Source organism: Astatotilapia calliptera, chromosome 20 (genome assembly GCF_900246225.1).
Source record: "Astatotilapia calliptera chromosome 20, fAstCal1.2, whole genome shotgun sequence".
NCBI lineage: Eukaryota > Metazoa > Chordata > Actinopteri > Cichliformes > Cichlidae > Astatotilapia > Astatotilapia calliptera.
Window position 1 is genome coordinate 28,449,788 of NC_039321.1, and position 15,389 is coordinate 28,465,176.

General features: G+C 41.1%; 1 protein-coding gene across 4 annotated transcripts in view; it reads left to right on the plus strand.

Moving 5' to 3' along the window:
- Nucleotides 1-75: 75 nt before the first annotated feature.
- Nucleotides 76-15,389, plus strand: part of wnk3 (WNK lysine deficient protein kinase 3) — a 36,903-nt gene continuing 21,589 nt past the window's right edge. For all 4 annotated transcript variants that reach the window (XM_026153524.1, XM_026153526.1, XM_026153527.1 and 1 more), the window contains exons 1-2: nucleotides 76-655; nucleotides 8,937-10,075. In XM_026153524.1, the coding sequence (XP_026009309.1) occupies nucleotides 9,356-10,075 (720 nt within the window). In that variant the 5' untranslated portion in view covers nucleotides 76-655; nucleotides 8,937-9,355. The remainder of the gene's footprint in view (nucleotides 656-8,936; nucleotides 10,076-15,389) is intronic.

The following is a 15,389-nucleotide window of genomic DNA, read 5'->3' on the forward strand; positions in this document are numbered from 1 at the left end:
CTGCGGGCATAAACACGCGGCGTATCGCCCTCTAGTGGCGTAGTAAGCTAACTGTCGGTTTGTGTTCGTCCTCTGGCTGATGATGAGCCCTGTGGCAAGTGAGAACTGGCAGGCGGCGCGCGCTCAGTACACGCGAGAAACTGCAGAAGGCCGTTGGACTCGTACGTTGTAAATTATGTACATAAGTTGCTGATATTTTCCGGATACACATGAATGGCGGGTTGGTCAACTTTGAGCCGACAAACCGAGCAGCGAGTGAGAAAATCTGTAGACCGACGGCAAGCATCGTCTAAACTGGATACACGTATCCCAAGTGCTCCGCGCCCGTGTCTCACACAGACCGAGGATCGACGACTCCGGTGGGGATTTTCAACCTGACAACACCGCGAGAAGCCTGTAAAATGTAAAGAGGAAAAAAAACGACAGCAACAAACGAACCCAGCGGATTTTTTATTTTTGTTTTGCCGAAGCTTTTTTATTATACATTTTTTGAGCGTGTGTAAAATATTTTTGTAGGCAGAAAGTCCAGTGTAAATCTCCTGTAAATAACACCAAGGTTTGTAGATAGATAGCCGACTATATCCAGTTTTCTGTGAGTTTGCTAGCTATTCAGTCTAAATAACGCTGGACCGACGAGCTGCGATGTTGCATTTGGGTGAGTGATGTTTGTTGTTATTTTCATTTACAGTGCAGATAGTAATTTGCGTGATTACTGGACTGTGGTGCCCCGGTGAGGTGCTGTTGTTATTTTGTCCGTCTGTTTGGGTATTAAGAGATCGCTCAGGAGGTGTTTATCATCCCGACACATAATATTCCATTTTAATTCACGCGGTGTTAAAACACTTAGTGCAGACCTGCGGGCCCTCACACACCAACAGTGAGCCCATCATTCGAGTGATTTGAAATGTGCTCAGGGCAAGTCCTGGAGGTTTGATGATTTATTTATTTATTTTTTGTGATGGTGTCAGCCGTCTCAGTCACTATGCTCTCGCCCTGTATCGTGATTGTACTCTATGTTATGCGTGGCGTTTCCAAAGTCAGCTGAGCTATCTGCTAGCCAATAGCTGTACATCATGGTGCATGCACATCCAGGCATCACTGTGTTGGTACCATGTATTTATATACCTATGAATAACATACACGAACCAGTGAGTACTGCGTGACCGGCCACATCATGGGGGCTTTAAGCAATTTGCCAATTAATGTTAAAAAATGAAAATCACCCCTGCTGTCTCCCATCAGCAGCAAAAGGTATTGATATAATATTTATAAATGTATGCATTCCCTTAACTTCACCATTGATCTATAGCAAAACAGTGGTTTTATCCAGATGAGAGTAGTAGTGGTGCATTCAAAACATTAGAGAGGGCACTTGCTAAACTCCTGAAATCAACACTATGCTGAGCTCAGAGTACTCCAGCATCCATGAAAGTTCAGTGACTGAGGGAATGGGAAGGCTCATAGGAACTCCAGGAGTGGTAAGCCAATTTAGTGACATGTAATCCTGTTTCAACTTTGGCTGATTAAGGAGCCTTTCCCGCACCTGGACCATAGGAATCTCTCAGAACTGGACAGCTCTGCTCGCAAAGGGGAATGGAAGAGAACAAAAAAAAAAAAAAACAGGGTTAGATAACATATTCCCTCTCTCGGTGAACAGTACTCCGTGTGTGCTACCTACACTCTACTCTCCCATGCTTGACCTGGATTGGACAAAAGTCCTTGTTGTGTTTTCAGCCTTGCGTTTCCCTAATGGGAAGAGAACAAATAATTGTGTGTTTGATCCTGGTAACCAGGATTCGATATTTTTCATTGGGCTCCAGAGAAGAAAGCAACATGTGCGGAAGCACTTGTGTAGTCGAGGTGGAGAAATAATCACTTTAGTCTCAACTTTTTTTTTTATTTTGTATTGAAATTTAAAAAGTATTTATACCCGTTAAACACAGACACATCTGCCTTTATATTTTATCTGTGGCCAACAGCTGAGACCTGTGTTGTTCTAAATAGCTTCCGCTTGACATTGGGCCCATTCAAAATTTGGCCAGCAGCTCTCAGACCTTGTGTTACCTCTAGCCTGTCTCCCCATATCACTCGGCCTCCATCTCCTCTTTAACCTCCTAAGACCCGAACTCTTCCACGGCATTAATTAATAAATTAAAAATGTAAAAAAAAATTAATAAATGAGAGCCACATATGAGGATATTCGTTTAAAATTTTGATAGAACAGTAGCAGTATAACGTCCTCGTAAGAGGATATCAGGCCCTTGTAGAGCAACATTGAGTATTTTGGCCTAAATAACCCAAAATGTGATGTCCACATATGTGGACGCCAGGTCCTAGGAGGTTAAATCTCTGTGGGACGAATTTGCAGTTGTGAGAATTTGGACAGATTCAAGTTGTTGTATTGGTTATGTGTGGAAAAGTTAGTGTTGCAGACGGGAAGTGGTTTTATGTGGTTAGGTTTTGATCTGCACATGAGACATATTCAATGAATCAGTCACTTAAATGCAGCCAGATTTTTTCTTGCCAATTGGATCTTCTAAACATTTCTACTAATCCCTGACTCCCTGGTACACTGTAACCGTGCTCATTCAGTCAAGAAAATCAACAAAGGGATAGTATGCAAAGTTCTGCCTCTGACTAGACTAGACACATGCAAATGACCTGATAATACACTTTGCTATAATAACTTCATGCCTAAACTGCATCTGAAACTACCAGTTTAGCCTTGGAAGTTTGATTACAAGGCATTCGTTTTGTTATTTTAAATGAAGAACGAGTTGATGGAAAACCTTTTTGCCCCGTGGTAATTGTGTCTCTGTAGTAATGCGTTATTATCATTTCCATTCCAGAGCAGCGAGCGCAATCTCCCATTTATTTGCTTAATTAACTTTTTTTGATCTACATTATGCAAATGAAAAATAAAAAATAGCGGAAAATTTCACAGTTTCTAAATCCAGTGGTAATATTTTCACATGGCCTCTTCTGTCTTATTTTAACCGTGTGAGATAACCGCTCACATGAGACCAAGAGCGAGTCCTAAGAGTCGAGACGTTGTCACGGCGGGACATTTGGTGTTTATTGCTTTAAAAATGATGGGATCAATGATGAATGGAGAACTGAGCTCTATTTATTTAAATATTTTTTAAGAATTTATTTCTGATTTTAGGCGTGCACTTAAAGTACATTTATATGTTTATGGTCCTTTACCCTGCTCTCCCTCAGCCTTCTGCACCGAGTCGGGCAGTGACACAGAACATGCCATTGGAAACTATTCCTGCGCTAATATAATCACCTCATGTTTTCAGCCTTTTCTAAACACTAAAGGTATGTCTCCACTCCTCTCCGTGCACAACTGTAGCTGCTTTTGTTGGTGCAGAAATTTAGCTATAGTCACTGCTTTCATTCACACAAACATTGGCACATATTTTATCAGGCCGCCCCCACCTTTTGTCTGTGCCAGCCCACCGCCCTCCCTTTTCGCTCTCTTGTTCTCTTTCACACACATTTTTCCCACCCCTTCTGCCCCCACCCCACCCCCACTCAACTCACTCCTTCCCTCTGCCTCTGCTGACCGCCCGCTCCCACCAACTACAATCCCTTGCTGTACCCCTCGCCACTTTATAGTCGCTCTTTTTTTTTTCTTTTTTCATCTGTATGTCCCCCTCAATTGCAAAAACATAGCCGTCTGCACTTACACGCACACAGTCCCCTGGCTCTTCCTTTGTATGCCTGCTTAATTTTTCAGCGGCTTTTTGTTTTGAGGGATTATTCTGCTTCCCTGTGAAGTGATTTATGGAAGTTGTGCAACCGGATTGCAGCATATTTGTTGTGTTTAAAGATATATGTTTGTCTAGGACTTGTGCTTTTGTCTTTAATGAGCGTAAACACAAGTTGCACAGAGCACATTTTTCCTGTGCTTCACACGTTTAAGCATAGAGGTAAAAGTTATAAGTGAAAACAAACAGAGGCTTCAGTGGGTATTGAGAATAGAACAGAAGTCACATCACTGAAGCAAAGTTGTCACATTGATTTTTGGTGCACATTTCAATAATGATTAGGCAGCAGCAGGTGTTCTCCCATGCAGGAGCCTCACCGTAGCCTGCAGGGCAGGAGGATTGCTGCACGTCAGTTGTTTAGTTCTCATGTACTTCGGCACTGATAGAAAACTGAACAGACAACGGCTCTGACACGGGAACTTGATGCGCGCTACGCACCAGAGTCATTTTGCTGCCAAAGCAAGATGTCATAGTTTTAGCTGCAGCATTGGTTTTATTATCTTTAACTTTAGTTTACCACGCTTGCCCACACGGGCAGTTGCTTGGTCATTTGGCTGGTGTCAGGAAATTCCTTTCGGCATTCTTTCATTGAAAGGGGACATGCAGTTTGGGTGCTAGTGACAGTTTGCTTTCGATGTGTGTCTGTGTGTGTGGTTTTTGTCTGTGTATAAAAGATACAAAGAGTGCTGAAGGGACAGAGGGATAAAGTTTGTTCTAACCTGCCGTCTGATATCTGTATCGTGAGTCTATGTGGGTGTGTTTGGAAGGGAGACTGATCGGGTGTGAGAGACAGTGATGGTTGAACGTGTTTGATGTGCTGTGATAACTCTGTCCGGTATGTGGCTTTCATGGGAACTCCTTGCCCTGGGGACATGGGCAAATAAGCTCTTGCTTAAAGGGCAACTTCCCTCTCTTTATCGGCTGTTGTTTTTCCCCCTTTATGCTCCCTACATCCTGTTAGCCTTTACCTTTTTAGACTCACTGTACACTACAGTATGTCCTCTGTGGGTTACCCAAACATACCCAGTTTTCTGTAGTTTTTTTAATCACTGTGCAGCAAGTCTTCGATTAGATGCATGCTTTTTGATAGTCTATCTAGTCTATCTAGTGATAGTCCGGTACAGGGTGCAGCACTTAAATGAGTAGACGACTGAAAATGAAACAGGGTTATGGTAATTGAATCAGTTCATACTTACTAGACTCAGCTTTTTAAAGCATGAGGATTTTCTGCTCTTTTTCTTCTGTGTTTATCATTTTAAATTTGGATACAAAATAATAGGACCTCAATTTTGAATCGTAAACACATACTGTTAGCTCCATTAGTTCTTGAAACAGTGACACAGCTGTGCTTCTGTACACCAGATCAGTCAAGAAGTAATTGAAGTGCATACTTTCAGCTTTTTTTTCAAGGGGATTAAGAAAAATATTGCATTAACTGCTTAGGAATTACAGCTGTTTATATGTAGGCCGAAAAAAGAAATGAAAAACTAAGTAAGATAATGTTAGATTTAACAATTGTTTTTAATACTTGGATGAAAATCCAAGTCTGATACTTCTATCAGCATTTACATTATCAATAAACACTAGTGACCAGTTCCACTTGCAACCATACATCTCCATGCCACAACATTGCCTCTGCCATGTTTGCAAATAATGTGCTTTAGCTCATGAGCTGTTTTCTTTCTTGCTCCATACCTTTCACTCCCTTTCATTCTGGTAGAAGCTCATCTTGGTTTCATCTGTCTGTGAAACTGCTTACTTTTTCAGTTTCTTCATTATTTTTTTGTGTCGTTTTTTGCACGTTATAATGGCTGTAATTAGTAAATTACTGAGCTCCTAAACAGTAAATAAATACTTTTGCAAAATAGTCTACACTTCTGTCACATACAGCAGCAAAATTATCAAAAACAGTGTCTCTGTCCAGAAACTTATGGACCTAACTGTGTAGGGTGCCTAGTCTTGCTAAAGGGTAAGGATAAGCAAACTAGCAGCTGTCCCCACATTCTGTTCTCCCCTGTTAACTTTAAGAAGTACACTCTTGACTATTTGTCAGATTCTTCTAAACATAGCTACAGGCTGAGAGCCTCTCACCAGAAGCGTTACCTGCAGCTAGTGAATCAGAGGGAAGTGCAGGGGAGATGCTGCTGCAAACATTAGTTAATCTTCTATCAACTTAATTGAGGACTATTTGATTCAAACACTGTTGATGTTTTTCTTTTAAAAAAAGTTAAAAGTAATAATAACAAACACATTTCTTAGTAATGTCAAGTAATTAATTTTTAGAAAATACAGAAAAGGGTAATATTACAAAGCCCTTTCTGAAAAAGCTGTAAAGTTTAAATGTAAGGGACGTCCTGCAACTAATTATGTTAATTAGATCAGTAACATGATTGGAGTATAAAAAAAAGAAGTTTACCAATCTACAAAAATAAAAATAATAATACTAAAAATCACATCTGAAAATTGTGGAACAATTTCTGAATACCGGTAATGTTCCTCAATGTAAAATTTTGAATATTTTGTCATTATCTCATCATCTATAGCAGCGGTGCCCAACCTTTTTTGCGCCACGGACCGGTTTATGCCCAACAATATTTTCACGGCCGGCCTTTAAGGTGTCGCGGATAAATACAACAAAATGAAAGTAGTACCGGTACCGAAAAAAAGAAGATTTATTCATAACACACGTGAAAAGACCCAGGAAAACCGAGTTAACGGTAAAAACGATAACAAAATAACGCTGAAAACCGATAAAAAAACTGAAAACCACACATTTCACACCTGAGCCTCAACTCTCGCGGCCCGGTACCAAACGACTCACGGACCGGTACCGGTCCGAGGCCCGGGGGTTGGGGACCGCTGATCTATGGTACATAATATCACCAACAGATCTGTAGAAATCCGTGCTCAAGGAACAAGGCCAAAAAGTCAATGTTTCATGCTCATGATCTTCAAAAAGATCATGAGCATGTTTTAAATGCATTCTGTAATGGAAACCACTCAATTGGCTCAGAAACACTGCCAGAAATGGTACATGAATACTGTGCCATCCACAAATGTGGGTTAAATCTGTGCCATGCAAAGAAGACCCAGGACTGTTAGAATCCTATATCAGACAAGAATGGTACAAAATTGCTCTCCTCTAAGTCCAGTCTCCTCAGTTCAGAGATGTTTACAGACTGTTGTTGGTCTTGTCCCAACTCTTTTGAGATGTGTTGTTACCATCAAATTCAAACTTATATGTTTTCTGTGTTTTGCTACAAATAGAATATGGGTTTACGGCATTGCAGTCTATGTACATTTTACATAACGTCCCAACTGGAATTTGGGTTGTAGAATAGCCTTATATTTATTATTAACAACTGGCTAGTAGCTGCTGGACTTTGGAAAGAGAAAAAAGAACCCTCACTTGAGTGGTGCTGCTGATCGATCCATTTTCTTTATTACTTAATCTGTTTAATTGGAGAAGTGCAAGAAAAAAGACAGATAGAAGTATTTCATTTGGTGGATATTTGAATATTTTATTCATCAATCGGATTCCTAGAAAACAGCCTAAATAACAACATATTACATCACATTTGAAGGTTATTATTTGATGATTTTTTACAATGTTTGTTTTCTTTCGTTATAGTATTTGGGTGTGTCTTGCTTAATGCTGATGATGGCTTCTCTCTTAGCTTACGTGTCTGTTCCTTGGAAATGTTGCTAAACTTGAATTGCTTGTTCATCGGGAGCTTAGGCAGTTAGTCAACAGACAGTGTATTGCGCATTAGTTTGACTGACAGCTACTAGCATTGCACTTCAGACTCACTGCGTTTGAGCCTGGAGACACAATAGGCTTGATGTGAGTGTTAATGTCATTGTAATAAAAGAGATAATGGCTGTTGTGAGCTTCCAGATGATTCCCTTGTGGTAACCGTGGGCTTTGTTCGAGCTTAAAGACAAGTTCAGATTTGCTACTGTGACATTTCAGGGTCTGAGGCCGGCTGCTTCGGTGGGTTTCTTCATAGCCAAGTCGCTGTAACCACAGATTGTTTGGGTGCATAATTGCAGTAGGTTTCACATGTTCACTTTCAAATTAATATGTGTGAAGGTGTAAACTTATATTTGTTAATATCCTGAATTGGACTGCACTTCCTATTCACTACATTCCCATAACAATCCTTGTCTACGGCTGTTGTTGGTATCCATTAGTATGCTTCCTGTAACTTCAAATGCTTAGTCATAAGGTGACTTTGGGCCTTATTGCAACTTTTATTAGTAGTTAAACCCTGGCTCTAAGATGCACTCTCCAAAGTAACTCCAGGCTATGAGCCACTTAGAGATCATTTGCTGTAAGAAGGCAGGGGAGATACAATACCATGGGACAGGTGGGGAGTGATAGAGGAGAAGTGAAGATAAAGATGCCACTGGAAAGCTGCCCACATCTGCCCACAATGACACAAAAATCACCAAAAAAGCCTAACAGCAATCTGGTACTTTTTATAGGAAGATCACTATTTCAGAAGAAACTTGCTTTGTTCACTTCTGCCTCACTTTACCTAAGGGCCAGTCAGTAGTTTCAAAAGATTACACTGCTTTAAATGGTTCCCAGGGTATGAGTAATACTGTAGTGGTGATAATCATAATCACAGTTGTGTAATCTTATGAGGCTTTTGTTGCATATGTGTGATAGTATCTCTCATACAGTTCAACAATCCCTCTGAGTATGAATTATTCACACTCAACCGAACTGGCCCATAGTTCATCATCCATTTTTAATGGTTGGGATTGTATACTCCTAACTGCAGCTTTCTGTTCGCTAATGGAGCTGTTGAGCACAACTTCAGACGCTAGACTCTGGTAAACATGTGATTGACGATTGATGAAACCATGTGTGATCACTGACCAGGCTCACGGGATATTCTTCAGAGACTCTTTCGGTTTAATTGTACACAAATGAGGCGTTTGTTGTGTTAAAATTACAGATGAAAATGTTTCTTTCTTAAGGTTCACCCTCTATGTGATTATGATGATATCTTGAAGTCATTCTTTCCATCCATTCACACTGGGCTGTTGGGGCTATTCCAAGTGTATCTTATTAAATATAAATAATGTACCAGTGTTTTTCTCAACAGATTTAAATATGTCAATCGACTGTGTTTTGTTTTTGTCTTGCAGGTTTACTTGAAGATTTCCGCATCAGAGTTTGAAATAATAACAGCGCTGCTTACCCCAGCTGGCTTGAAGAAAACCCTCCTGGTTTCCTGTGTTTGTTTGAGCCCTGAGATGTCTGATTCTTTCTGATTAGCACCAAACAAGTCGCTCCTGAAGAAAATGTAGGCAATGTTGAGAAGGAAAGTGAAGATAGAAACATCTCACCCTGCTTCTGTGCTTCTGTAAAGCAGCAGAGTAAAAGAGTCCGAGGAAGACGACGGAGGAAAAGAGTGACAGAGTGACCCGTTTGATCAAGGACAGCAGTCTCTTAACACGTTAAAAGAAGTGAGAGGGTGACCACAGAAAAAGAGAGAGACGGGGACTGACGGAGGAACAAAGGTTTGGAGGAGGAGGTCTAGCAGGGGTGGGAAAGCCCATTCCCCATGGCTACTGACCCAGGAGAGCCCGCAGGCACCGAGGATTCCTCGGAGAAACCTGATGGACAGAAGGAGGAGGACCCGGAGTGGGAGGGCAGGGTCGACCAACAAAGGGAGAGGACAGACAGCACCCCTATGGACTCATCCTCCTCCCAGACAGAAGCAGGGAGAGCAGCAACAGAAGAAGATGGAGGAATCAGAGGAGGCGGTGGTGGAGGAGAAGCCTCCCAGGAGGAGACCGTACTCAGACCTATTTCATTCTCCACACCCTCCCTACCCATCGATACAGGTCAGAAACGACTAAGAAGGGAGAAGCGCTTCTTCAGGAAGAGTGTGGAGATTTGTGAGGAAGACGATGAGGTGGATGTACCCACCTTGGCATCACATAGTGCCCCCCACCTGGAGCTGCGCTCATCAGACTCAGTCTTTAGTAGTAGTCCTCAGCAGCATGGGGTTGCTTCATCCTGTGCAACCTTGGGACATGAACCGTCTTGCACCAGCTCAGTCCATGAGCCTGGGAAAGATGCTCCTTCATCTGCACCTGTACCGAGGGGGAAGGAGAGGGACCGAGAACAGGAAGAGGAGGCAGAGATGAAAGCTGTTGCTACCTCTCCTGGAGGAAGGTTCCTCAAATTTGACATAGAACTAGGCAGAGGAGCCTTCAAGACCGTCTATAAAGGCCTAGACACCGAGACTTGGGTGGAGGTGGCTTGGTGTGAACTTCAGGTAAGACAGTCTGTTTTCTGCTTTTTTAAAAATTATTATAATCAGTGCACTTAAAGAACACAATGCCGTAGGTTTACTGGTAATACTTATACTTTATTTATCCACTTCAGAATTTAAACACAGTATTACTGTTGTAAAATGAACAGAGATCTGGAAATCTCAGCACGTAGTCTGCTTCCTATTCAGACTGTGTGACTGCAGTTCCGTGGAGACTGAGGTGAAAACGAGGAGCATCACTTGTAGCTGAGTGACAGCACACAGTGAAAGTGGAGGCATTGCCTTTTCTAGGACTGTATGAATAATAGAATAGACTGTCAGCATATCTTCTTGTTGTGATAGGTGTCCTATCAGAAAGACTATGCCATGTATTTACCTGAATTGTATGAAGGCGATTATTGTTTTTCAGGTTTGTATCAATGCTTGTTGTTCAAGGTTCTTTATTTGTATAACTATGCATGTGACAAATAAAGAACCTTGAACCTTGAACCTTGTAGGTGTAGTAATCAGGAAAGAAACAAATAACAGCACACATCATGAAGGGGATATACGGCATCTGCCTTGCTTTATAGAAATAAATTATTAAACAAGCTGTTTCTTCTTGTAATCATGCAGTCTAATGCATGTATCACAAGCACTAAGAGAAGATAAATTAATGTTTGCATTATTTGTTTTTGTATTATTCCTTTAGGTGTAACCAGGTCTACAAAGCACAGCCTATCTGTTGTTTATGAAATGGAATTATGAATGAGATGTATTTTGTGAGAACAGAGTAAATAGGAGGACTGTAGCATATGTAGGGGTGACTGCACCAAACATCACTCTGAGAAAGTCTTTTTCATGCATTGTAATTGAAGTGGGAGGAAAATGTCGAATTATTATAAATGTTTAATATGGCTCCTCTGTCAAAGCCTTTACACGCTGTAGCCCACCAAACGTAATTATGTGGAGAAGTAATGGGAAACATTGTTATATGGTGTGAATATTAAATATGGTGGGAGGCAGCCTCGTGGAGGAGCAAAGAAATGCATCCCTCTGACTCTTAGCCTCACAATAGACAGCAGTGTTACAGTTAGCCATCTGATCTGACTGCTGGCTTTGTGTGAGGAAAGTCAGTCATGTGTTTGGTTTGGAGCTAATTCCAAAACAAGAGTCTTGGCTAATCCTTGAGATCAGGCTCTTTCTGTTGGACTAACAAGCAGCAGGAATGCCCTCATCACCTTTTCTCGTATTACTCCCAACACTTACTGAAACAGGTTCATATCAGCAGTTGTTCAGAGCTACTTAAATAATCGACTTGCCCTTTTTTGGGGGAAATTTACAGAGCTTGCAAAGGTAGCATGTTTCACCTGCGGTATCAATGTTAGAATTGTGTTTTGCCACCAGACAGTTTTTGTCATGACATCAGCAACAACATTTTTGTGATCATTTTTTGAAGATGAAAAGCCATCAGTGTTAAACTTCACCCATCCAGTCCTACTGAGAACAGCAAGTTTTGGGGGTAATTGTTATAAAACAGGCTGCTTCAATCCAAAATTATTAAGTCATTTGAGAAGATAATAGATAATTTACTGTATAATTAGATTTTGTATTACAAACAGATAGTGAATTGAGAAAAACAAACAGACTGTAATTCTGACACACAGAGCAACAGCTAGGAGAAGGGAAAAAGGCAGCGTGTGAGAAAGAAAAGTGACAGACACAGGAGGTGATCGTGAAGGGAAGAGAAGGAAAGACAGAGGGGGACACAATGAGCCAAACACAGGATTACCATGGCATCCCTCCCAGTGAGCAGCCATGTAGCTAATGCTAAGCTACCATACGCAGGGAGACACATGAACACACACAAACGTGCACATACACAGAGGCCTGGTCACACGCCTATAGATGCATCCAGTGCAACATTCAGTGCAACATTCTAGTCACTCGGTGCACATGATCTGACCCATTTACTCTAAATCACCAAAGTCTACTCATGGTTTCAATGTTTTCAGGTTGCCATTGACTAGACAAAAGTGATCATAATAATAATGACTTAAAGCCGTGATGGCAATGAAAAAGCACAGGACAGGATGATAAATGACTTGTACATGACTAGCCAGTACACTGTTTGATGCTGTCCACTTTACTGTGAGACTGCAGCCTGGGAGCACCAGACTCCTGTCCTCCTGTGACCATAAAGAAAGGGAAGCCGGGGGATTAGCTGTCCAAATGCAGCTTGAATGAGTGGGTAATTAAAGTTCACAGTGTGGACACCATCCCTCTTCTTTCCTTCCCTTTCCCAGGGAATTCCACACCTCACAGAGCAGAGCTATACATCAACCTTGCTATTGCTTCAGTCGTATATTGCCATCCATACAGGGGAATGTGTTTGTTTGAATCCCATAACTGGGAGCTGTTGCCCTCTTGTCTGTCTGTGTCAACATATCACTGTATGTGTCTGCCTGTCACCCTCCCTCTCTCTTTCTCTCTCACCCCACTTTCCCCCTGCACCCATACTCTCCCCCATCACTTTTTTGTCTGTTTGAGTGAGCATGCAGAGTGATCCAGGGAGTTAATTACAGTGGGTGCCTGTCAGGCTGGAACAAAAATCCTGCACAGACAGCATAACTCGGGAGGCAGAAACCAGACTGGTTCAACCCAGTCATCCCAGACAGGTCCAGCACACCCCAGGCCAGTTACATTCACAAGACTAGAAGCATTTAGTACTGAGTTTAACAATAGTCACCACTTTGGGTTTGGTGATTTTACTTGTTTTGTTTCAGAGAATTTTAGCTCCATATCAAAAGGTAAATGTCAGCTTAGGAGGCTGCCTTCTCCAAACACTGTACCATGTGTGCTGGCTTGGTAAAGACTGCATGCAGTCAAGTCTGACAGTTTGGAAGTGATAAGAGAACACATTTGGATTTTTTTTGTTAACTGTCATATTGTATATGTTCTATTAAAAACTGTCAATTTTGCAGTGATCAAAGTATCTTAGTGAACGTCAACATGCTCATTGACTTGCAAAAGGTGTTTATTCTGGATATACTTCTTTATAAAAACAATAAAGGGAGGAGTCGGGATTGTGTTTGTTGTTTCTCATTGTGAAAGACCAGTCTGATCAGGAAAAGCAAAGACGTAGTAATGATGGGTGACTAAAATTGGTTCAGGCTAAATCAAATAGACTACAGCTGAACTGACTAGACCGATTGGATCAATCTAATCAAACTGGCCAGGCACATATTTGCTGGGTCTCTGATAGCTGACAAGTGTCCCTGGGGCTGTATCCTCCCCCCAGAGTCTTTATTACCTAACCAGCAACCAGAGATTCAGTTGCTATTGATTGCTGGAAACATTGACCGCATAACACTACCATTAACTGTATAGCTTGATTAGAAATCAATAAAAGGTTAGCACTGGTGATCCATTTTTTATGGTATGATAATTGTCAAAGGCAGCCCATTGAAAAAAATCTGTTTGGTCAGATAGCAGTCAGTTGTCACACCATTTCATCTGAAGAGTAGGTTTCTGGTTTGACAACATGTCGAACCAGAAATCTGTGAAGAATGTGGAACTAGCAAAAAGTTTGGTTTGTTTTGAAAACAAAAACGTAGACACATAGTATAAAAGTATAGTCTCTACCACTCCACAACAGTAGTACTACAGTAAAACAAGAAACAATTGAACACATTTCTTGTAGTGGTAAAGGCCTGCGTGTTGGCTAAAGGCTTCTATAGATCTTTGTAAACCTGGCCCACTGACCTGGAGTCTTAATCTGGTATGCAGGCAACCCTTTTGCAGCAATCTGTCTTGTTAGTTTGGGCTGTTGGAGCTTAGAGTAATCTAATCTTAGCCATCCACCACCTTAAAACGCTAACTGCAGAACAAGATACGGTGCATGCACCCTGATAAATGTATAAATATACACCTTCAGTATGAATAACGCTCCTCGGATAGTGCTCCAAATTAGTCCCCTTTATCCTGCTATAGCCATCTCAGATAAGAATGTAACCCCAGTGTAATATACGTATATGTGATACCTATACAGTGCTTGCCAAAATAGATGGTTTAAGACTCACATGGTGCATTCATGATCCCAGCTTCATGCCGTCGACTTATGTACTTTGTAAGCTATATCCTTCCCATTTACCCTGGTGTTTTATGAGGCTACTTAATAACCCGCGGCTTGACCTTCTGCTCTACCAGATGTCTGATCCAAAAAAAATCTCACGGTGCACATGGTGCTTAGATCTTATTCTGTTTACTGATTTATAGTACTGAAGTCCCTGCCACAGATGCACCATGTAAAAAAATACATGATGTTGAAAGTTTTAACAAAATAAGAGGAGCATTACAAAGTATTACATACTTAAATATTTTGTGCAGTAACTATGGCCAAAATCAGTCATTATAATGCAGGGTGAAATAATTACTTCACATGTCTGAGATTCTACAATTACCATTGTGGGCCCATCTATGACACACTTTAAGTAAAAACTGAATATCAAAATATTTCTGAAAGAGAAAGGTTCCTCCTTTTAGGGATCACCACAGTGGATCAACTGCCTCTGTCTCACCCCATTCCTAGCATCCTTCTCTGTAACACCATCCGTTATCCAGTATATCTACTATCCTTCCTCTGCACATGTCCAAACCCTCTCAGCTTTACTTCTCTAACTGCTTAACCAGAGTTATCCAGAGTTACTGCTGTCTTTTTGGTAGTTCCACAATCTTCAAATCATACATCATACATAGAAGACTGACACTAGGAGTACAATAGGTTTCTGGCCTCTCCCATTTATTTACACAGTATATGTGTAAATGTCGAATTTTTATGATTTCTCTATTTGAAAGCAGAAATGTGGAACTGTCTGTGTGTTTATGTTGCTTTGTCATTTAATTGATGGTTAACAAATTGCTTTGCAACTGTTTTTCTTTCCCTCTGGTGTCTATTTTGTCATTTTGTTTGCAAACTCCATGTCTGCAAATTGCTGTTTTACCAATGCATTATTTGTACTGTCATATCTATCCATTTATATTTTTGACCATTAATCTAATTCAGCATCTCAGGGTGGTGGAAGAAAGGGCAGCATTCACCTTGGGCACAATGTCACTGCATCACCGTCCCAACACCGAGTGATAGACAGCCCTTCACACCAATAACCGATTTATAATCACCAATTAATCTAACAATATCAGACTTTTGTGATCTTTTGGCTTATTAATAATACAGTTAGAGGGATTTCTTCATTGATGCTGTGCCTCCATTTATGAGAATATTAGTGTGAATGTGTGAGCTGGTTCACAGTGGGCAGCAGGCTTGTGTGAGTACGTC